At 41.8% G+C, this 22,676-nt stretch overlaps 1 protein-coding gene across 1 annotated transcript in view; it reads left to right on the top strand.

Annotated features, from left to right (window-relative positions):
- The first annotated feature begins 1,005 nt into the window (after positions 1 to 1,005).
- Positions 1,006 to 22,676, top strand: part of ASIC4 (acid sensing ion channel subunit family member 4) — a 471,815-nt gene continuing 450,144 nt past the window's right edge. The window contains exon 1 of the mRNA XM_077447836.1: positions 1,006 to 1,773. Coding sequence (XP_077303962.1) covers positions 1,198 to 1,773 — 576 coding nt within the window. The 5' untranslated portion in view covers positions 1,006 to 1,197. The remainder of the gene's footprint in view (positions 1,774 to 22,676) is intronic.

Genomic DNA, 22,676 nt, shown 5'->3' with positions numbered 1-22,676 from the left:
CCCCAGAATTTCCTGATGGCATGGCAGTCCCACCAGATATGGGTTAGTGATCCGATATCGTCACAGCCCCTCCAACATTTGGGGGAGGAGGCCGGGTAGATCCTTGTCAGTTTTTCTGGGGTGAGGTACCACCTATGGTCGTGATGAACTTTTACTTGCATATTCGTTTATCAATTCACTGGTTTATTTATGAGATCTCTTATGGACTTCTAATTCACTGAGATCCGTCTTCACTTATTCATTATTATTATTAGCGAGTAGCGCCGCTCCGCTGTTTTCATTTGTACACTGCAAGTGTGAGAATTTTAACAAATGTATTTTATTATGCTCAATGTGTTAAGCTAAAAAAAATAAAAAATAAAAAAAATTAATTAAAAAAATGCTACTTTAATTTAATTAGCGCAGAAGAGTAAAAGGGGGAGAAGGGTGCAATAATTTAGGGGGCAATGGAGGTGCGCCTAGCTGGGGCTTGGGAAAATGAAGCTTTCCCCCAATATACTTATTCAAACAAGTGTGGCAAGCTGACTTCAGAACATAGTGTGCTGTCTCACCCCGCCTGCTCGCAACTCACTGCCCAGAGCTGCTTAAGGCATTTCATTCAGATTTATACTCCTCACACACACACATAGACACTCTCAGCTATTACTCCCCCCCCCCCTCCTCTCCTCCCTTTGTAATATGGGGATCCCTCTCCATCCCTCAGACAGGAGATTGTCTTAGCAGTTGTTCCAATGCTCGCTGCCTGCGCTGGGAGAGAAAGCAGCAAAGAAGACAAGATTTTCATCCCTTGCACAGCTGTGCTCGCCGAGATAAGCAAAGTCACTGGAAGACGATCCTTAAAGGAGAGAAGGACCGTGCTGAATTGAACAGCGGAAAAGCCCTCCTGCTCTCCCCTGGCAGCGATTTTCCTCTAATCAGTCAATTTTTTTTTTTCCTTGGCTTTTCTTTCAATTTTCTCTTTCGGGAAACGCAAGAGGGGGGTGGGGGGGTGGTGGGAAAACACGAGAAGTAAGAAATCGGAGCGAGCAAGAGACTATTTCGTCAGCGTCTTGACACCGTCGAGGTAAAAGTGCTTTGGGACGTGCATAAGGGGGGGAACGGGGCGAGAGGGGGTTGTTCCTGGTTCTGAAGACCCCTCCGTAGCCCTGTCTCCCTAAAAAACAAAACAAAAAAAAAACAAAAAAACTTGCTTTGCCAATGCCCATCGAGATAGTCTGCAAGATCAAATTTGCAGACGAGGATGGGAACCAGAAAGAAAAAGAGGAAGGGGAGAAGGAAAGCCTGATCGGGGATGAGGCTGCATCGGCAAACCGGGACTTGGCAGGTTTTGCCAGGACCAGCACTTTACATGGACTGCGGCATATCTTCAGGACGGGTAGACTTGGCGTCAAGAGGAGTCTCTGGGCAGTGGTGTTTTTGGCATCTCTGGTGTTTTTCTTGTACCAGGCGGCGAAGTGTGCCTTGTATTACCTCGAACACCCCCACGTCACGTCCTTGGATGAGGAAGTGATGGGTGAGATGATCTTTCCGGCCGTCACCATCTGTAACATCAACCGGTTCAGGCACTCGGCGCTGTCGGACGCCGACATTTACCACCTGGCCAACTTGACGGGACTCCCCCCGAAGGACCGAGACGGGCACCGAGCCTCGGATTTAATGTACCCCGACCCGGACATGCTGGACATAGTCAACCGGACTGGTCACCAACTGGCGGAGATGCTCAAGAGCTGCAACTTCAGCGGGGACAACTGCACCGCACACAACTTCTCGGTGGTGAGTCTCTGGCTACGTGCCAGCTTCTATCACTTGCAATCTGTGTGTTCCTAGCCCTACAAAGTGCCCGCTGATGGCGGGGAGAATATTCCGGTATTTTGCCCCCCGCCCCCTCCTGCGCCTGGGAGGGGACCTGTCACTCAGCTGTCAGTCCACAGTACCCTACCCAAAGGTTGCAATCCTCTGACAGCTGCATTGTGTCTTCAGGCGCCTCGCAACCCTCTCTCTGATAAAAAGTTACAATCCTGACACGGTATAAATCACAGCTGATTTATATTCTACAATCAATGTGAGATGTTACTTCATAGCAGCTTTTATTCATCTTTTCCCACCAGCGGCTGCATTAATCCATTTTATATCTTTTGCGGCAAAGGTAAAATACGAGAGCCGTGCATGCCTGATTAATAGAAACTCTTTAGGACGTGCTTTCCGACCCCCAACAAATTTATTTTCCTAAAGGCATGCAATTTAAATGTAAAAAAAAAAAAAAACATTTACAGTTTCTTGTATGGATTTGTTACATTATTGCTGCAGTTGGGTGGAACACCTCCATTTTTTTTTTTATACTGATCTACTAATTTTGGGTAAAATTTTAGAAGAACCCGTCATACCGTTTTCTCGTGGTTTGGTCAACTTCCTTTGATGCACATCTTTCAAGTTTAATAATTTTCATAATATAATATTCAGGATACTTTAGGTTCTTCACCAGCCTGTCCTACCTAACGCCATACTGGACTTTTTTAGGGGGAAGCCCCAATTTTGACAATGGCGGCCAATTTTCACAAAATGAGGACCTACTGCAAATATGCAGGGATGCCTTCTGTGGTATGATTGCAGGCGATTGTCCAGAATGCTGCAGGATATTTTTGTTCTCATTTTTGTTACATTGTCCCATTATCACTATCCCCAAAATAAAAAATAAATAAAAAAAAGAACACTTTGAGCCCTGCACCTTCATATCATACCCAACCCACCATTTGACTTTTTAAGGGAAGTCAATTTTGACAATTTTGGGCAATTTCCAGGACTTAAAAAATAAGACATTGCAAACATGTAGGGATGCCTCAGAATAGTGCTTATGGTAGCAGAGATTGTCCAGAATGCTGCAAGATATTTTTTGTTGTCATTTTCGTTACATATTCCCATTTATGGAGATGTATTAAAACTGGAGAGTGCAAAATCTAGTGCAGCTCTGCATAGAAACCAATCAGCTTCCAGTTTTTTTTTGTTTTTTTTCAAAGCTTAATCGAACAAGCAGAAGTTAGAAACTGATTGGCTGCCATGCACAGCTGCACCAGATTCTGAGTGCTCAAGTTTTAGTTAATCTACCCCATTATCACTAGTACCAAGAAAAAAAAATAAGACTTTGAGCCCCGCACCATCATATCATACCCAACCCTCCATTTGACTTTTTAGGAGAAGTCGATTTTGACAATTTCAGGCAATTTTCAGGACTTGTAGAGATTGTCCAGCATGCTGCAAGATATTCGTGTTCTCATTTTTTTTTCTAGAGCTTTATTTGCTACTTCGTCCCAGTATCAGTAGTAATAAAAAAGACACTTTAAGACCCACACCATCTTATGCCCAACCCCCCCTCATTTGATTTTTTTTCTTTTAGGGCAAGCCACTGTTGACAATTTTAGCCAATTTTCAAGACTTAAAAAAAGAAGACATTGCAAATGCATAGGATAGTGCTTACGGTTGCAGAAATTGCCCAGCATGCTGCAATATATTTTTTGTTCTCCTTTTTTCTAGTTCTTTATTTGCTACATTGTCCCATTATCAGGAGTAAAAAAAAAAAAAAAAAAAAAAAACACACCATCATGTCATACACAACACCTCATCTGACTTTTTATGGGAAGTCAATAAGTCAATTTTGACAATATCAGACAATTTCCAGGACTTGAAAAGGAAGACTGTATAGGGATGCCTAAGGATAAGTGATTAAGTGATTACGGTTACAGAGATTGTCCAGCATGCTGCAGGATATTTTTTGTTCTCCCTTTTTTTAGTTTATCTACATATTTATTTTTGTTTTTTTATTATAATTTTTTTTTATTTGCTACGGTGTCCTATTATCAGTAGTAATAAAAAAAATAAAAATAAAAACAAAAAACTGGTGAATGCAAAATCTGATGCAGCTGTGCATGGTGTTTAATCAGCTTCTAACTTCAGCTTCTTCAATTAAGCTTTGACAATAAAACCTGGAAGCTGATTGGCTACTATGCACCGCTGCACCAGATTTTGCACTTTCCAGTTTTAGTAAATCTGCACCATCTTTTCATACCAACCCCCCATTTGATTTTTTTTTTTTTTTTAGGCAGACAACTTTTGGCAATTTTAGACAATTTTCAGGACTTAAAAAGGAGAGTTATCGATAATATATGTAGGAATGTCTAAGGATACGGTTTATGATTGCAGAGATTGTCCAGTATATTGCAAGATTTTTTATTTTTTGTCTAATTTTTGCTAGTTCTTTATTTCCTACATTATCACTGGTAACAAAAAGGAAGGATACTTTTAGTTCTGTGCCATCTTATCATACACCCCCCCCCCCCCCCCCATTTGATTTGTATATGGGCATTTGTTTTTGACGATTTCAGCCAATATTCACGACTTACTGCAAAAATATATTCTGTGTTTAGTGGATGATATGATTGTGTAGATTTTCCAGCAAGCTGCAAATATTTTTGTATGCTTATTTTTCCTAGTTTTATAATTGCTAGATAACATTCTCGGTGCAGCCATTGTAAATAATCATCTGCAACGTACATAATATCCTCAGATCCCATGTCAGATTTCTCCCATAGCGTTAAAGTTGTTGAGAGAAGATGCATTGATTTTCCACTGCCGGCTACTTAGCAATGGCAGGGTGAATTTAAATTGCAAAATGGATTTCAATATCGTATCTTCAGCTCCATAATATTGCAATGAGTGACAGATCAACTGTAAGGTCATTTACAAATAATGGCATGGTCGTTTTTTTTTTCCAGTGGTGTGCTAGGTGATGGTGATTCCCCTCCCCCCACCCCCCCCCCCCCCCCCCCGCTGTTCCTTGGCTGTCAGTGATTTCAACTGCAAGGTGACAGGATGGGATGAATAAGCATGGAAGCAGTGGCGTGGGAGGGGTTAATTTGTTTTGGCGACGATTAAATTAGTACAGAGAAGAAACCACAAGGCGCTCGGTAGGGGAACAGCGTCCAAGAGGAAAAAGAGAGAGAGGAAGCTAAATGTTCTAAATGTCATCGGTTCAGTCCGAGCTGAGCTGAACGAGCGATTAAGTGTTTTGTTATTGCTAAGCAGCAGACAAGGGTCACCGAGACGGCAGGGACAAAAAAAAAAATGTTGAATAATACCGTGGTTGCGTTAGAAGTGGCACAGCGCCGGTCTGTGGGTCTATTTATAAGTCGCATATATACTGGTCATTGTATCCTCCGACTAATGTAGACTGTATACAAACCGATGTTTCCTCCAATGTGATTACATTTGGGTAAACCGTCCGACACGTAGACTTCATCTTCCCTCTTATAAAGAGGACAGTTTTCAATGGTTGATTTTCTTAACATTAACTTTTTTATTAAAGCACAACAAAAAAAAAAATTAAAAAATCACACCAGCATTCCATTATCGACATTCAAAATTTCATAACTAAAATTTGTAAACAACAGAAATTTTCAATTGACTGGTAAATATCATTGACTGATTGGTGGTCATCCGACTGGTTAAAAACATTGACTAATTGCCGGTCAGCCGACTGGTAAATATCGTTGACTGATTGCTGGTCAGCTGACTGGTTAATATCGTTGACTGATTGCTGGTCATCCGTTTGTTAAAAAAAAGTTGACTGATTGCCGTCAGCCAACTGGTAAATATCATTGAATGATTGCCGGTCAGCCAACTGGTAAATATCATTGACTGTTTACTAGTCAGCCGACTGGTAAATATCATTGACTGATTGCTGGTCAGCCGACTGATTGCCGGTCAGCTAAATGGTAAATATGGTTGACTGATTGGCGCTGAGCCGACTGGTAAAAATCATTAAATGATTGCAGGTCTGTCAACTGGTAAATATCGTTGACTGATTGCTGGTCGGCTGACTGGAAAATATCGTTGACTGATTGCTGGTCAGCTGACTGGTAAATATTATTGACTGATTGCTGGTCATCTGACTGGTAAAAAAACGTTGACTGATTGCTTGTCAGCCGACTGGTAAATATCATTGACTGATTGCTGGTTTGCTGACTGGTTAATATCGTTGACTGATTGCAGGTCAGCCGACTGGTAAGAATCATTAAATGATTGCAGGTCTGCCGACTGGTAAGTATCGTTGACTGATTGCCAGTCTGACGACTGGTAAATGTAGTTGACTGATTTCTGGTTAGCTGACTGGTAAATATCATTGACTGATTGATGGTCATCCGACTGGTAAAAACCATTGACTGATTGCCGGTCAGCTGACTGGTAAATATCGTTGACTGATTGCTAGTCAGCCAACTGGCAAATATTGTTGACTGATTGCCAGTCATCTGACTGGTAAAAAACGTTGACTGATTGCCAGTCAGCTGACTGGTAATTATTGTTGACTGATTTCTGGTTAGCTGACTGGTAAACATCATTGGCTGATTGATGGTCATCCGACTGGTAAAAACCATTGACTGATTGCTGGTCAGCTGACTGGTAAATATTGTTGACTGATTGCTAGTCAGCCAACTCGTAAATATTGTTGACTGATTGCCAGTCAGCCGACTGGTAAATATCATTGACTATTTGCCAGTCAGTCGACTGGTAAATATTGTTGACTGATTGCCAGTCAGCCGACTGGTAAATATCATTGACTATTTGCCAGTCAGCCGACTGGTAAATATTGTTGACTGATTGCCAGTCAGCCGACTGGTAAATATCATTGACTATTTGCCAGTCAGCCGACTGGTAAATGTTGTTGACTGATTGCTGGTCAGCTGACTGGTAAATATGGTCAACTGATTGCCGGTCAGCTGACTGATAAATATGGTTGACTGATTGCCGGTCAGCTGACTGGTAAAAATCATTAAATGATTGCAGATCTGCTGACTGGTAAGTATCGTTGACTGATTACTGATCTGCCGGTAAATATCATTGACTGACAGTCAGACAACTGGTAAATATCATTGAATGATTGCCTGTCAGCCGACTGGGAAATTCTTGCATAAAAATTACAGTGCTCACAATACATCATAAATTAATCCAATCAATAAGTGAACAAATTATAAGAAACGTCCATATAAGTTATGCATAGGTGTTTCAATCATTAAAGTGCAATAGTGCTCCAAACTTTAAGGTGTACCAAACACCCTTCTATATCCCCACTCATTAAACAAAATGGATCCCTAGCTGCTCAGTCTATTGGTCATTCAGGCTAGAACACTGGCCCAGAGTGCCAATTCACAGAAGGCTCCAAAGTAGATTTCCTCCAAAGCAGGTACCAAAATAGAAAACAAAACGTAGGTAGGTACTTACGAAATGTAAAGGTTAAAATCGCATGAACATTTTGCAGAGATAAAATTGAGCGAACGCCGCATCCAGCGTGCACTCCACCAAAACCGGAAATGGCGTAGTTTGGATTTGAAACGGAAAATTACGTCAACACGTTTCGTCCTCCCACAAAGCGTCGTCAAGGACCTTGGCGCCTTGTGGGAGGGCGAAACGCGTTGATGTAATTTCCGGTTTCTGCAATTTGTTCACGCAATTTTAACCTTTCTATCCTGTAAGTACCCACCTACGTTTGCACAATAAAACAAATCTGCCAAATTGTACTTCACTATCGGTCCCTTTCTGTTTTCTATTTTGGTACCTGCCTATGACCATTATAATTTGAGGAGATCTACTTTGGAGCCTTCTGTGATTTGCATTGTGCATTGTAGCCAATCAGCTTCTAACTTGGGCGGGCGTTATATGTCGTCCTCGGCTTCTCACCTCTCCAGCACAGCGATTGGGGATGAGGCTTGTCCCACGGACAGAGCCCATCCTAGCTCCGTGTAAAGAGCCAATAAAAAAATGTCTCTTTACCACGTGACCGCCTGTGTCCAATCATCACAGCCAGTCACAGAATGTTAACAAACCTGGGTAACGAGGTGTTACTGGGTTCTCCTCCTCACACACCAATCATGTGTGAGAAGGAGATTGCAGTAACATCTCGTTACCGCTTACAGTGTACACCAATCACACTGATTGCCCCTCCTAATAAAGAGGACATGTCAACACCCATCAAAGTACCTATCACAGCCCATCAGAGTAACCAAGTACCTGTCTCCAGCCCATCAGAGTACCCGAGTACCTATCTGCAGCCCATGCCCCATAGAATATACATTGGGGTGTTTGCTTTCCAAAATGGGGTAATTTTGTGGGTAATTCCACTGTCCTGGTGCTCAAGGACCTTCAAAAGTGTGATAGGTAGGAATGAAATTGAGATGTGTAATCTATGCTCCTGAAGGTACTACTTCAATGTTGGGCCTCTGTATGTGAACTGGCTGTGTAAAAGTCACTCAGGATGAGTAGCAGAATGTGTTTTGGGGTGTAATTTTTGCTATATACATGCTATGAGTTAGAATTATCTTATAAATTGACAATTTTGTGTAATTAACCATTCAAAAGACTCATAATTCTTCACAGAATATACGTTGGGGTATTTGTTTTCCAAAATGTGGTCATTTTGCGGGTAATTCCATTGTCCTGGTGCTCTGGGATTGTACAAGTAATACAAATATTACTTTTTTTGTAATGTTAAGGTCAACAAATTTATGAAATTGAATAATAATAAAAATATGAATAACAATCATAATAATAACCAAATTATAAAAATATAATATACAAGTAATACATAAAAAAAAATGAATGATGATAATAATAATAATAATAAAGATGATAATAATAATTGTAATAATAACAATAGTGGTAAAATTAACTTTTTTTATGACCATAAGGGCAATGGTGTGCTTTGGTCAAGTATCTTATACTTACTGATCTTTGGCTGGATGCTTTTATAGCCTTCGGTTTTACACATGATATTGACAAATTAGAATGGGAAGAACAATGGCTGTAAATGTGATAAGTGCTCCATTACACGAGGCTAACGGGCAATTCTTTAATTTGCTAGACTGACTCTGTGGTCACTTTAAGAATGTTAAACGGGCAGCAGTAATGGGAAGTTGAAGGATCCCACAGACAAGCTCTCATAATTATTATTATTATTATACAGGATTTATGTAGCACCAACAGTTTACGCAGCGCTTTACAACTTGGGGGTAGACAGTACAAATACAATACAATTTATCACAGTAGGAATCAGAGAGCCCTGCTCACTAGAGCTTACAATCTAAGAGGGAGGGTCAAGAGATACAAGAGGTAATAACTGTGGGGCATGTGCTGATGGAAAAAATTAATGTACAATTGTTAGGTGGGGGCCAGATAGGCTTTTCTGAAGAGATGAGTTTTCAGGGATTGTCTGGAAGTAGACAAAGTAGGAGAAAGTCAGACAGATTGGGGTAGAGTGTTCCAGAGGATGATAGAGTCTCTGGAGAAGTCTTGGGGGCAAGCATTGGATTAGGTGACAAGGGAGCTAGAGAGCAGGAGGTCTTGGGAGGAGCTCGAGTTGGTTGGTATTTTGAGATAAGGTCAGTGATGTAGCTGGGGGCCAAGATGTATCTTGAATTTAATTTGTTGGTTAAGTGGCAGCAATGGAGGGATTGGCAGAGGGGTGTAGCACACGCCGAGGTGGATGAGCCTGGCAGCAGCGTTCATGATGGACTGAAGGGGAGCCTATGTAAAGGTAAGCCAATGAGGTGGGAGTTGCAGTAGTCAAGGCGAGAGATGACCAGGGAGGGGATTAGAAGCTTTGTGGTGACATTGGTTAGGAAGGGGCGTATCTTGGAGATGTTGCACAGGTTGAAGTCACAAGCTTTGAATAGCGATTGGATGTGGGGCCGAAAGGATAGTTCAGAGTCCAGGATTACACCTAGGACCTTAGCGCGGGGGGACGGGTTGATAATTGAGCCGTTGATTTTGAAATCAGGGGAAGTGGCACGTGGGGGAGGAAATATCATGAGCTCGATTTTGGATAGATTGAGTTTGAGGAAGTGATGTGACATCCATACAGATATGTATGTTAGTAAGTTGGTGATGCTTGACGAGACAAATGGAGAGAGCTGCGGGGTGGAGAGATAAATTTGGGTGTATCAGCATAGAAATTATATTGAAAGTCATGGGAGGCAATCCACTGACCCAGGCAAGAGGTATAGATTGAGAAAGGGAGAGGTCCAAGAACAGAACCTTGGGGGACCCCGAAGGAGAAAGGACAAGGAGAAGAGGAAGTAGAGTTGTAACTGAGACTGAAGGAGCGGTAATCTCTTTAACCACTTAAGGACCGCCGTATTGCCACTGTACGTCATTACAATGGCACAGGCAGGCACAAGCACGTACATGTACGTGCCTGCCTTCCAGCGGGTGGGGGGTCCGATCGGACCCCCTCCCGCTGGATACGGCGGTCCAGTTCGCTCCAGGAGCGATCCGTGATGAGGGGATGGCCGTTGGTTTCTGGCCACCCCCTCTGGATCGCTCCTGGCCAATGAGAAGCTTCCTCCCACTGTGTATTGTTTACACAGGAAGGAGGAAGTGATGTCATTCTCCTCGGGGCGGTCTTTTTGACCGGACTACGAGGAGAAGACTAAAAGTAAGTGTGCACCAACACTACACTGACATGTAGGTACACACAGGCACACAACCCCCCCCCCCCCCCCGATCCCCCCCCAGTCACAGTATTCAGTGTCAGTTGTAACAGTAAAAACTGTCAGGGCAGTTAGTGTTAGGTCCAGGGTAACCCCCTATCACCCCCCAATAAAGATTTAACCCCCTGATTGCCCCTAGAGTTAACCCTTTCACCTCTTTTGCCAGTGTCACTAAGCGATCATTTTTCTGATCGCTGCATTAGTGTCGCTAGTGTCACTAGGTAGCTAGTTATTTTTTTAGGTTCACCGCCTGGTTTTTATAGTGCTAGGTACCCCGATATACCCCGATATTATACCCAATAATGGTTTTAACCCCCTGATTGCCCCTAGTTAACCCTTTCACCCCCTTTTGCCAGTGTCACTAAGCGATCATTTTTCTGATCGCTGCATTAGTGTCGCTAGTTAGCTAGTTTTTTTTTTAGGTTCACCGCCAGGTTTTTATAGCGCTAGGTACCCCGATATACTACCCAATAATGGTTTTAACCCCCTGATTGCCCCTAGTTAACCCTTTCACCCCCTTTTGCTAGTGTCACTAAGCGATCGTTTTTCTGATCGCTGCATTAGTGTCACTAGTGCCGCTAGGTAGCTAGTTATTTTTTTAGGTTCACCGCCAGGTTTTTATAGCGCTAGGTACCCCGATATACTACCCAATAATGGTTTTAACCCCCTGATTGCCCCTAGTTAACCCTTTCACCCCCTTTTGCCAGTGTCACTAAGCGATCGTTTTTCTGATCGCTGCATTAGTGTCACTAGTGTCGTTAGGTAGCTAGTTATTTTTTTAGGTTCACCGCCAGGTTTTTATAGTGTTAGGTACCCCGATATACTACCCTATAATGGTTTTAACCCCCTGATTGCCCCTAGTTAACCCTTTCACCCCCTTTTGCCAGTGTCACTAAGCGATCATTTTTCTGATCGCTGCATTAGTGTCGCTAGGTAGCTAGTTATTTTTTTAGGTTCACCGCCTGGTTTTTATAGCGCTAGGTACCCCGATATACTACCCAATAATGGTTTTAACCCCCTGATTGCCCCTAGTTAACCCTTTCACCCCCTTTTGCCAGTGTCACTGAGCGATCATTTTTCTGATCGCTGCATTAGTGTCGCTAGTGTCGCTAGGTAGCTAGTTTTTTTTTTAGGTTCACCGCCAGGTTTTTATAGCGCTAGGTACCCCGATATACTACCCAATAATGGTTTTAACCCCCTGATTGCCCATAGTTAACCCTTTCACCAGCGATCACAGTATAAGTGTCACTGGTGACGCTGGTTAGCCAGTTAGTTATTTATGTTCCCCGTCAGGTTTTTATATAGCGCCAGGGACCCCCATATACTACCTAATAAAAATGTGAACCCCCTGATTGGCCCTAGTTAACCCTTTCACCACTGATCACTGTATAAGTGTTACGGGTGACTCTGGTTAGTTTGCTTTTTATAGCATCAGGGCACCCACCATTTATTACCCAATAAAGGTTTAAGCCCCTGATCACCCGGCGGGTGATATAAATTAGGTTTTAGGGTCAGGGTCTGCGTCGTCCCAGGCAGCGCTAGGTTAGTGCCAGTACCGCTAACACCCACACGCAAAGCATAAACCTCCCGTAGTGGTATAGAATCTGGACAGATCAATATCTGATATACTCCCCAGCAGTTTAGGGTTCCAAAAAAACGCATTGTTAGCGGGATCAGCCCGGATACCTGCTAGCACCTGCGTTTTGCCCCTCTGCCCAGCCCACCCAAGTGCAGTATCGATCGATCACTGTCACTTACAAAACACTAAACACATAACTGCAGCGATCGCAGAGTCAGGCCTGATCCCTGCGATCGCTAACAGTTTTTTTGGTAGCATTTTATATTTAAATCCGGAAGGCAGTGCTTGGTTTTCGGGGTCCCGTACGTGGCTAGGCTCCCAAAAAGTCCCCCACATGTGGTATCCCCGTACTCGGGAGAAGCAGCAGAATTTATTTTGGGGTGTAATTTGACTTATGCCCATAGCATGTGTTAGCAATATATCATTTAGTGACAACTTTGTGCAAAAAAAAAAAGTTTGTAATATTCCCGCAATTTGTGGCAAAATATAAAATATTCCATGGACTCAACATGCCTCTCAGTAAATAGCTTGGGGTGTCTACTTTCCAAAATGGGGTAATTTTGGGGGGTTTTGTGCTATTTTGGCATTTTATGGCCTTCGAAACTGTGATAGGTAGTGAGGAGTGAAATCAAAAATTTGCACCCTTAGAAATCCTGAAGGTGGTGATTGGTTTTTCGGGGTGCCGTGCGCGACTAGACTCCCAAAAAGTCCCACACGTGGTATCCCCATACTCGGGAGAAGTAGCGGAATATATTTTGGGGTGCAATTCCACATATAACTATGGCATGTGTGAGCAATATATCATTTAGTGACAACTTTTTGTAAAAAAAAATTTTTTTTTTATTTTTTGTCATTATTCAATCCCTTGGGACAAAAAAAAAAAATATTCAATGGTCTCAACATGGCCCTCAGCAAATAGCTTGGGGTGTCTACTTTCCAAAATGGGGTCATTTGGGGGGGTTTGTACTGCCCTGCCATTTTAGCACCTCAAGAAATGAGATCGGCAGTCATAAATTAAAAGCTGTGTAAATTCCAGAAAATGTACTCTAGTTTGTAGACGCTATAACTTTTGCGCAAACCAAAAAATATACACTTATTGACATTTTTTTTTACTAAAGACATGTGGCTGAATAAATTCTGCCCTCAATGTATGACTAAAATTTAGTTTATTCGATTTTTCTTATAACAAAAATAAGAAAATATCTTTTTTTTTCTAAATTTTCGCTCTTTTTCCATTTATATCGCAAAAAATAAAAATCGCAGAGGCAATCAAATACCATCAAAAGAAAGCTCTATTTGTGGGAAGAAAAGGACGCAAATTTCGTTTGGGTGCAATATTGCATGACCGCGCAATTACCAGTTAAAACAGCGCAGTGCGAAATTGTAAAAAGACCTCTGGTCCTTAAGGTGTTTATTGGTCCGGGGCTGAAGTGGTTAAGCAAGTCTCGACCAGCTCCTGCAGTTAAGTGCCTATTCCTGCCTTCTTGTTGGACAATAACTGTGACAGGCATCCTCATGGGCCAATGAGGAGGTATGAGAGGGGCAGAACAGAGATCTCGAGCACAGGAATTAGTCACATGACTAGTCGCAGTAGAGCCTGGGTCCACAGAGTCACATTAAGTAAACCAAACAATACTTAAAGCTGAACTTTAATTTACAGCCACAGAGGGTATAAATCCACTATGTGTGCACCAAATAAGGTTACCACCTGTCCGGGATTCATTCAGACAGTCTGAGTTTTGAATCATGTGTCCAGGTTTCAGTCTGCCTGAAATCCAGACACAATATTTAGACAGGAATGTGGCTCAGGACAGGGACAGACAGGAGGGGGAGGGGGCACTATGCACCACATTAATATTTTCTTTGGAGCCCCCAAAGGTGTCCCAGGTCTGTTACAATCCTGTAGTGTATACTAAAATAAAAATAAAATGCTGTGCACCGCTAAACTGTTTGGGTTTGGCTTGAAGAAAAAGTGGCAACCCTAGCACCAAACACCTTTGCAAACCTAGATGTTACTATGCAAAAATAGCAGTGACATCATCACTGTGCTGTACATAGTATGTGCAGAGAGCAGAGCTGTGGAAGGGGCCCAACAGGCTCCGCCCACTACAGGCTGACTGTAGAAAAGTACTGGAGGGGGCGGAGACAAGACCGGTCACCCTGGAGAGAGAGCAGCAGTAAGCCGTCTTTATTACAGGAAGGGTTATATAAGAGATGAACCATAAAGGAAAGCAACAAACTTTCCAATATCATTGTCGCCGACATCCCAAAACGTGTAAATGGAAAGATCCCCTAACAAGGAGATCACAGTACCCCCCGGTACAGCGGGACTTTTAAAGCAGACCAAAATATGAGTAAAAAATATATTAAAAATCTATTCACAAAAATAATACACAAAATCGTTTTACAGGACAGTATAAAAATCCATATATATATCAATGCGTGGAATCATACATGTAAATATATAGTCTGTTCAACTGCCTAGACACCACACATGGAGATAGTCTGTTCCCCCAGCAGCACAATATAAGACCTATGTCGGGTTTGATGTGGGCCACCTATGGGTCCCTAGAAGCAATTTTCAAGTCTTGCCACAGATTCTCAATTGGATTTAGGTCTGGACTTTGACTGGGTCATTTTAACTCATGACTATGCTTTGATCTAAACCATTCCATTGTAGCTCTGGAAGTATGTTTATCCCTTTCATGACTAAGCCTATTTTTGGCATTTGGTATTTACAAGTTAAAATCCATATTTTTTGCTAGAAAATTACTTGGAACCCCCAAACATTATATATATATTTTTTAGCAGAGACTCTAGAGAATAAAACGGTGATTGTTGCAATATTTTATGCCACACGGTATTTGTGCAGTGGTGTATTAAACGCAACTTTTTGGGAAAGGGGACACTTTCATGAATTTAAAAAAAATGAAACAGTAAAATTAGCCCAATTTTTTTGCATAATGAAAGATAATGTTACGCCGAGTAAATAGATACCAAACATGTCACACTTTATAATTGCATGCACTCGTGGATTGACGACAAAGTACGGTACCTAAAAATCTCAATAGGCGATGCTTTAAAAAAAATTACGGTAACCAGGTTAGCATTACAGAGGAGGTCTAGAGAGGAATTATTGCTCTCGCTCTGACGATCGCGGCGATACCTCACATGTGTGATTTGAACACCGTTTACATATGCGGGCGCGACTTTGGTATGTGTTTTCTTTGCTTCGCTAGCTCGCGGGGACGGCGGGCTCTTTAAAAAAAAATGTTTATTTTTTTTTATTTATTTTAAAATGAATAAATTGCTTTTAAAAAAAAATACAATTTTGATCACTTTTATTGTTGTCCCAAGGATTGTAAACATCCCTTGTGACAGTAATAGGTGGTGACAGGTACTTTTTATGGAGGGATCGGGGATCTAAAAGACCCCCGATCCCTCCTTTACACTTCAAAGTATTGAGATCGCCGAAAACGGCGATTCTGAATACGGTATATTTTTTTTAAACCGGCGCCATTGGCAGCTGAGTAAACGGGAAGTGACGTCGCTTCCGTGTTTACTATTAGGAGGCTGGAATGAAGCAGATTACGGCTTCGTTCCAGTTCCTCCCCAGCAGCCGGAGGCATCAGATCAGGTAACAGCAGCGGGAGGCGGCGGGAGGGGGTTGTCCCCTCCCGCTCCTCCGGCATTACAGCCGAGCGGCTTTTAGCCGCTTCGGTTGTTATGGCTGGATAGCCAATCGCCCGCTGTAAAAAATGGTACCGGGATGATGCCTGCAGGTGCGGGCATCATCCCGGTATAACCCCCGGAAGCCGAGTACCCACATCTGCGTACGCTCGGCGGGAAGGGGTTATTGTCATTGTCCTGCTGGAAGGTGAACCTCCACCCCAATCTTGAGTCTTTTGCAGACTCTAATGCCTTGTACACAAGATCTGACTTTCCGACGGGAAATGTTGGATGTCAGGCTGTTGGCGGAAAATCCGACTGTGTGTGTACGCTCCATTGGACAATTGTTGTCGGATTTTCCGCCAACAAATGTTGGCTAGCATGTTTTCAAATTTTCCGCCAACAAATGTGTGTTGTCACATTTTCCGATCGTGTGTACACAAGTCCATCGGACAAAAATCCAAAGTACGCATGCTCAGAAACAGAAACAGTCGATCTTGGAAACTAGCGTTTGGCAAATTATGAAATCTCCATGAAATGAAATTATGAAATGATGAAATCTCCAAATGCAGCGCACAATTCTCTTCTTCTTTAATGGGATAATAATGAAGCTGCTTTGCTGGTGATACTGATGGAATTATTGCAAACATTTTCAACGGCTGTTTTTTTCTAGTGATATCAAGAAGAATATTATTATGGGGTTTTTTTTATTTGTGCAAGTTACCACAACACCATTATCCTGTAGTTTTTAAGATCAACGATACAACTATGTTGGTGTCCCTTGTCAATTTTATATTGTATTTTTTTTTAAATGTAACTGCCGACTCCCAACTGTCATTTGAAGTAAAACACACAGCCAAGTATTATTCTACACAATTCTTTTTTATTGTGCATTAAAAAAAAAAAATTAGACATGCTATCTGCCAATAGAACCAAAAATTGCATTCTATGCATCTAAAAATATAGAAAATATACCAAATCCAATCATTATTATTCAACCAAAAAAATAATGTCAAAGCAATAACTCCAAGGCCAATAATAAATAACACGTCATCTCCTACGATTCCGCAACATGCCTGGTTGACGAATGGCCATTCAGAAACAAACTGAAAAGCGCGAACTGAAAAGTGCTAAAAGAAAAATGCGAAAAGAAAAGCGCGAATCAACACTCACCAAACTTCTACTAACACAAAATTAGCAGAAGGAGCCCAAAGGGTGGCGCTAAAGAGCTGAAAAAAACATAATACATCTAGTACGTCACTACATTCATAATTGTTGGCCAACATTTGTGTGGCCGTGTGTATGCAAGTTTGAGCCAACACCCTTCGGACAAAATTCCATGGTTTTGTTGGCCAACAATCTGATCGCGTGTACGAGGCTTTACAGGTTTTAGATAGTTGCATAATTACATAGTTAGTCAGGTTGAAAAAAGACACAAGTCCATCCAGTTCAACCTTAAAGTGGTTGTAAACCCTTACAACATACTTTGACCTACAGGTAAGCCTAGATTAAGGCTTACCTGTAGGTCCAAGAAATATCTCCTGAACCTACATGGTTTAGGAGATATTTGCCGAAAGACAGGCACCGCTGTCTACGGCACATGCACTGAGCGCGGCACCGTCAACGGCGATATGCCGCACGCGGCGGCTCCCGTGCGCATGCGCGAGAGTGACGTCATCACTGCTCCGGCGAATCACAGCGCCAGAGCAGCGAGACCCACGGAGACCCACCAAGAAGATGGATGCTCGGAACTACAGGGGACAGCCGTGACTTCGCTGGCTCCTGTGTCAGGTAAGAGACACATAATGGACTACTATGCGATGCATAGTGGTCCATTATGCTTTACCTTTGCAGGGAATGAAAGAGGAAGTAAACTCATCAGGGTTTACTTCCTCTTTAAAAACAATCAATACATAAAAAATAAAAAATATCGTACAATCCAATATACCCAATTTTATGCCCACAGTTGATCCAGAGGAAGGCAAAAAAGATTGTTCTGTATTTGGCTCCATCCATCTTCCCATCAACTCTGACCAGCTTCTCTGTGGCCTGCTGAAGAAAAGCATCAACAACAACATGATGCTGCCACCACCATGTTTCACAGTGGAGATGGTGTGTTCAGGGTGATGTGGAGTGTTAGTTTTCTGCCACACATAGCGTTTTGCCTTTAGGCCAGAAAGTTCAATTTTGGTTTAATCTGACCAGAGCACCTTCTTCCACATGTTTGCTGTGTCCCCCACATGGCTTCTCGCAAACAGCAAACAGGACTTCTTATGGCTTTCTTTCAACAATGTCTTTCTTCTTGTCACTCTTCCATAAAGGGCAGATTTGTGGAGAACACGACTAATAGGTGTCCTGTGGACAGATTCTGCCATCTGAGCTGTGGATCTCTGCAGCTCCTCCAGGTTTACCATGGACCTCTTGGCTGCTTCTCTGATTAATGCTCTCCTTGCCGTTAGTTTAGGTGGACAGCCATGTCTTGGTAGGTTTGCAGCTGTGCCATACTCTTCATTTTTGGATGATGAATTAAACAGTGCTCTGTGAGATGTTCAAAGCTTGGGATATTTTTTTATTATAACCTAACCCTGCTTTAAAATTCTCCACAACTTTATCCTTGACCTGTCTGGTGTGTTCCTTGGCCTTCATGGCCTGTTTGTTCACTAAGGTTCTCTAACAAACCTCTGAGGGCTTCACAAAATACCTCTATTGATACTGAGATTAAATTACACACAGGTGGACTCTATTTACCAATAAGGTGACTTTTGAAGGCAATTGGTTCCACTAGATTTTAGTTAGGGGTATCAGAGTAAAGGGGGCTGAATACAAATGCATACCACACTGTTTTATTTGTAAAAAAATAGGAAAACCATTTATCATTTTCTTTCCACTGCACATTTATGTACCACTTTGTGTTGGTTTATCACATAAAATCCCAATAAAATACATTTACGTTTTTGGATGTAACATGACAAAATCTGGAAAATGTTAAGGGGTGTGAATACTTTTTTCAAGGCGCTGTAAATGAGTCTTTTAATGTGCAGAAAATTTGAAGTACAAAAAGTTAAATTATTTTAATTTCTCCATATATTTAACATGCAAATGGAGGCCTTGGGCTTGCTGGGACTAGTAGTGCAACACAGTGGCAGATCATTTAGCGGTAGCATACAGGTGTGGAGCAGCTGTACTAATTTAGTGTAACAAGGATGTAATCAGAATTTCTTGTTATACTTAAAAAGGAACATTTTCTTCTTTTCAATGATAATTCTGGGAGCACCTGATAAGCACCTTCATTTGATTGAGTTTTGTTTTGATGGAAGATTGTTAAGTTCTGAAATCCATAAATTGTCTTTTGATTTATTATTGCAAATTTGAAAAAATAAGGATTCATTAACTTCCCAAGCTTACCGTGGGCGCGCGTTACCTTTCTGCTGTGACCCGTTTTTATGTAGGGTGAAAGAGATATATAAAATAAACCCGATACTAACCTATGATTAAAAATTGTGTAAGCAGAGAAGGGCGGCAGCACTTCCAGCATAAAATTATTATTTTTTGAAATCCTATTAAAAAACGAGGACATGACAGGCAGCCAGCTCAAAAAGATTCAGCAAACGCATTTCACACACCTGTGCTTAGTCATTGCAATGACTAAGCACAGGTGTGTGAAACGCGTTTGCTGAATTTTTTTGAGCTGGCTGCATGTCACATCATGTCCTCGTTTTTAATGGAATTTCAATAAAATGATAATTTTGTGTTGGAATTTTCTTCATAATTTTGTATCTTTTGACTCTGCACCAAGGCTGGCACCTGGCTTGCTTTATAGCAGTGGAGACCTGATGATTTGCCTGGAGAAACACAATCCCTTTGTTTCACTTTGTGTAAGCAGAGGCTGCCTTCACTGAAATCTGTATGTCGAAATTATCAGTAGAACTGGAACTATTGGCAGCTGAAGTTATGGGCAAATCTTGGCTGGCTCCTCCTTCTCCTAGCCATTGAACCTTCCTATAGGTCAGTGAGACCTCAGTAGAAACTTAGTAGGTGTGACAGGGTGTGGCCAAGCTGGACTTTACCAGGAAAATTGGAGATTTGTATATAACTTCAGCTGCCTGTAATTCTGAATCTGCTGATTCCTTTGCCATACCGTTTTCACTTTATAATATTAAACTTTTTTTTTTTTTTAGCTTAACAGACAGAGCTCAATATAATAAAAATCCCCCAATAAACTATTTGTTAGGATTATTACTCCAGTATTTGCAGTTGACAGCTTTCAATGCTGCTGGTTCCTGCTTTCTCTGTGCTGATTCCCTGAACTTCCAGTTTTCACAGGAAAGAGTGAACAGTGGACAGTGCAGTCCCCAGCCAGTCTATTAGCTTAATGAAAGGAGGAGTGGGGGAGTGTCTTGCCATTCTAAGCTATGGGGTTATGTATATGTGCAGAAGAATATAAATAAATGCTTATGAAATGTAGCACCATTATTTAAAAAGGGGCCAAAATATATCCCTGGGAATTACAGACAAGTTAGCCTAACATCAATAGTATGCAAGCTCTTGGAGGGGATGATAAGGGACTATATACAAGATTTTAGTAATGAAAACGGTATTAGTAGCAGTAATCAGCATTGGTTCATGAAAAATTGTTCTTGCCAAACCAATCTATTACCTTCTATGAGGAGGTGAGTTACCATCTAGATAAAGGAAGGCCCGTGGATGTGGTGAATCTGGATTTTGCAAAAGCATTTGTTCCCCATAAACATTTACTGTACAAAATAAGGTCTGTTGGCATGTACCATAGGGTGAGTACATGGATTGAAAACTGGCTACAAGGGCGAGTTGCAGTCTTTTAATACTCTTTTTCTCTAGCACGTTTCCACCAAATCTCTCTCATTGAAAATGTCCAGCTGCTAGCCATATTTACACTGCTGAGTTACCTGCGGTCTCTTACTTCTTGTAGTTGCATGTACTCTTATTAGTATATTTTGGACAATTCTCCCACATTTTCTGCTGCTGGGTAGTTTTACACTGCTCTATTGTATGCAGTCTCTTAATACTTAAAGTGGTTGTAAACACTTACAATCCACTTTTTTCTACAGGTAAGCCCATAATAGGGCTTACCTATAGCTACCCCGGATATCTCCTACACCTGCATGGTTTAGGAGATATCTCCTGTATCTGCATGTGCCGAAGTCATCAGCACATGCGCACTGAAGCAAACGGCACGTATGTGTTCCATTACCAGGAATGACATCAATGGGGCTCTGGCCAATCACAGCACTGGAGCCGCAATACCCGGAAGTAACTCCGGGGAGAAATGTTGCCAGCCGGTGCTGTGTACAGGTACCGCAGCGGGGGCTTCGATATCAGGTGAGTATTACATAATGAGCTAGTATGCTATGCATACTAGCTCATTATGCCTTTGTCTTACAGGTCTCTTTTTTTTTTTCATGTGGATTTACAACCACCTTAATGAGAACTTGATAGAAATGGCCAGCAGCACAGCGGTTTTGTAGCAGCGAGAACAAGGACAGCCATAGTGAACCACTGGCCAATTTCTATCTGCCAGTCAAACTGAGTCTATTACCATTTGATGAAAAAGCATGTGTCACTGCTTAAGCTGTATGAAAAAAAAACAAAAAAAAAACGTTTTTTTCCAAGTTAAATTAATCAGATTGGGGTGCTGCTGCTGTATGGAAACCAAACTATATGTAAAATAAAATAAAAATCTATTCCAAATAAGGGCTGCCACTGAGACTGTCCATAAATATTATGCTGTTGCAGAACACCGTGTATAGCTTTAACCACTTCAGCTCAGTAAGGTTTAACCCCCCCCCCCCCCCCCCCTATGACCAGGCCATTTTTTGCGATACGGCATTGTGTTACTTTAACTGACAATTGCGTGGTCGTGCGACGCTGTACCCAAATACAATTTTTGTCTTTTTTTTCTTCCCCGCCACAAATAGAGCTTTCTTTTGGTAATATTTGATCACCTCTGTGGTCTTTTGCGCTATAAACAATTTCAGGGGAAAAAAAAGCAATATTTCTTACGATCTGCTACAAAACTTATCCAATAAAAAAATGTAAAAAAATCAAATTTCTTCATAAATTTAGGCCAATATGTATTCTGCTACATATTTTTGGTAACAAAATAAATCCCAATAAGCATATATTGATTAGTTTGTGAAAAAGTTATAGTGTCTACAAACTATGGCATATATACTGGAATTTTTATTTAGGTATCTTTTTTACTAGTAATGGTGGTGATTACTGAATTATAGCGGGACTGCAATATTACGGCGGATAAATCTGACACTAACTGACACTTTTGTGGGAACCAGTGACACTTAGCCCTTGTACACACGGTCGGAGATTCCGACAACCAAATCCGTCGGATTTTGTCCAACGGATTTTGTCCGAAACTGTTGCATACACACGGTCGGACAAAGTTGTCGGAAAATCCGACGTGATGACATTATTTTGTTATGACGGGACTACATTCACGCTAGTAGCCAATAGCTTTGGTGTAGGAATTTGATCTGAGCATGCGTGGCACTTTGTCCGATCGGAATTCTCTACACATGATCGGAGTATGTCCAATCGGAGCATTTTGTCGGAAAATGTTACCAACAAGTTGGAAAACTTGGTCCGTCGGATACTCTGACGGAAACAGTCCGATGTAGACCACACACAGTCGGAATATCCGACCAAACGGTCCGATCGGACACATTCCGTCAGAATCTCCGACCGTGTGTACAAGGGCTAATACAGTGATCAATGCTAAAAATATGCACTGTCACTGTATCAACGACACTCGCTGGAAAGGGGTTAACATCAGGGTCCATCAAAAGGTTAACTGTGTGCCTAACCAGTATTTGTGTACTGTGTGGGAGGTGCTTTTACTACGG

The sequence above is a fragment of the Lithobates pipiens genome, unplaced genomic scaffold (assembly GCF_037356315.1).
Source record: "Lithobates pipiens isolate NorthernLeopardFrog02 unplaced genomic scaffold, aLitPip1_a1.2 Scaffold_22, whole genome shotgun sequence".
NCBI classification, from domain to species: Eukaryota; Metazoa; Chordata; class Amphibia; order Anura; family Ranidae; genus Lithobates; species Lithobates pipiens.
This window is presented reverse-complemented; position numbering and strand designations above follow the sequence as displayed.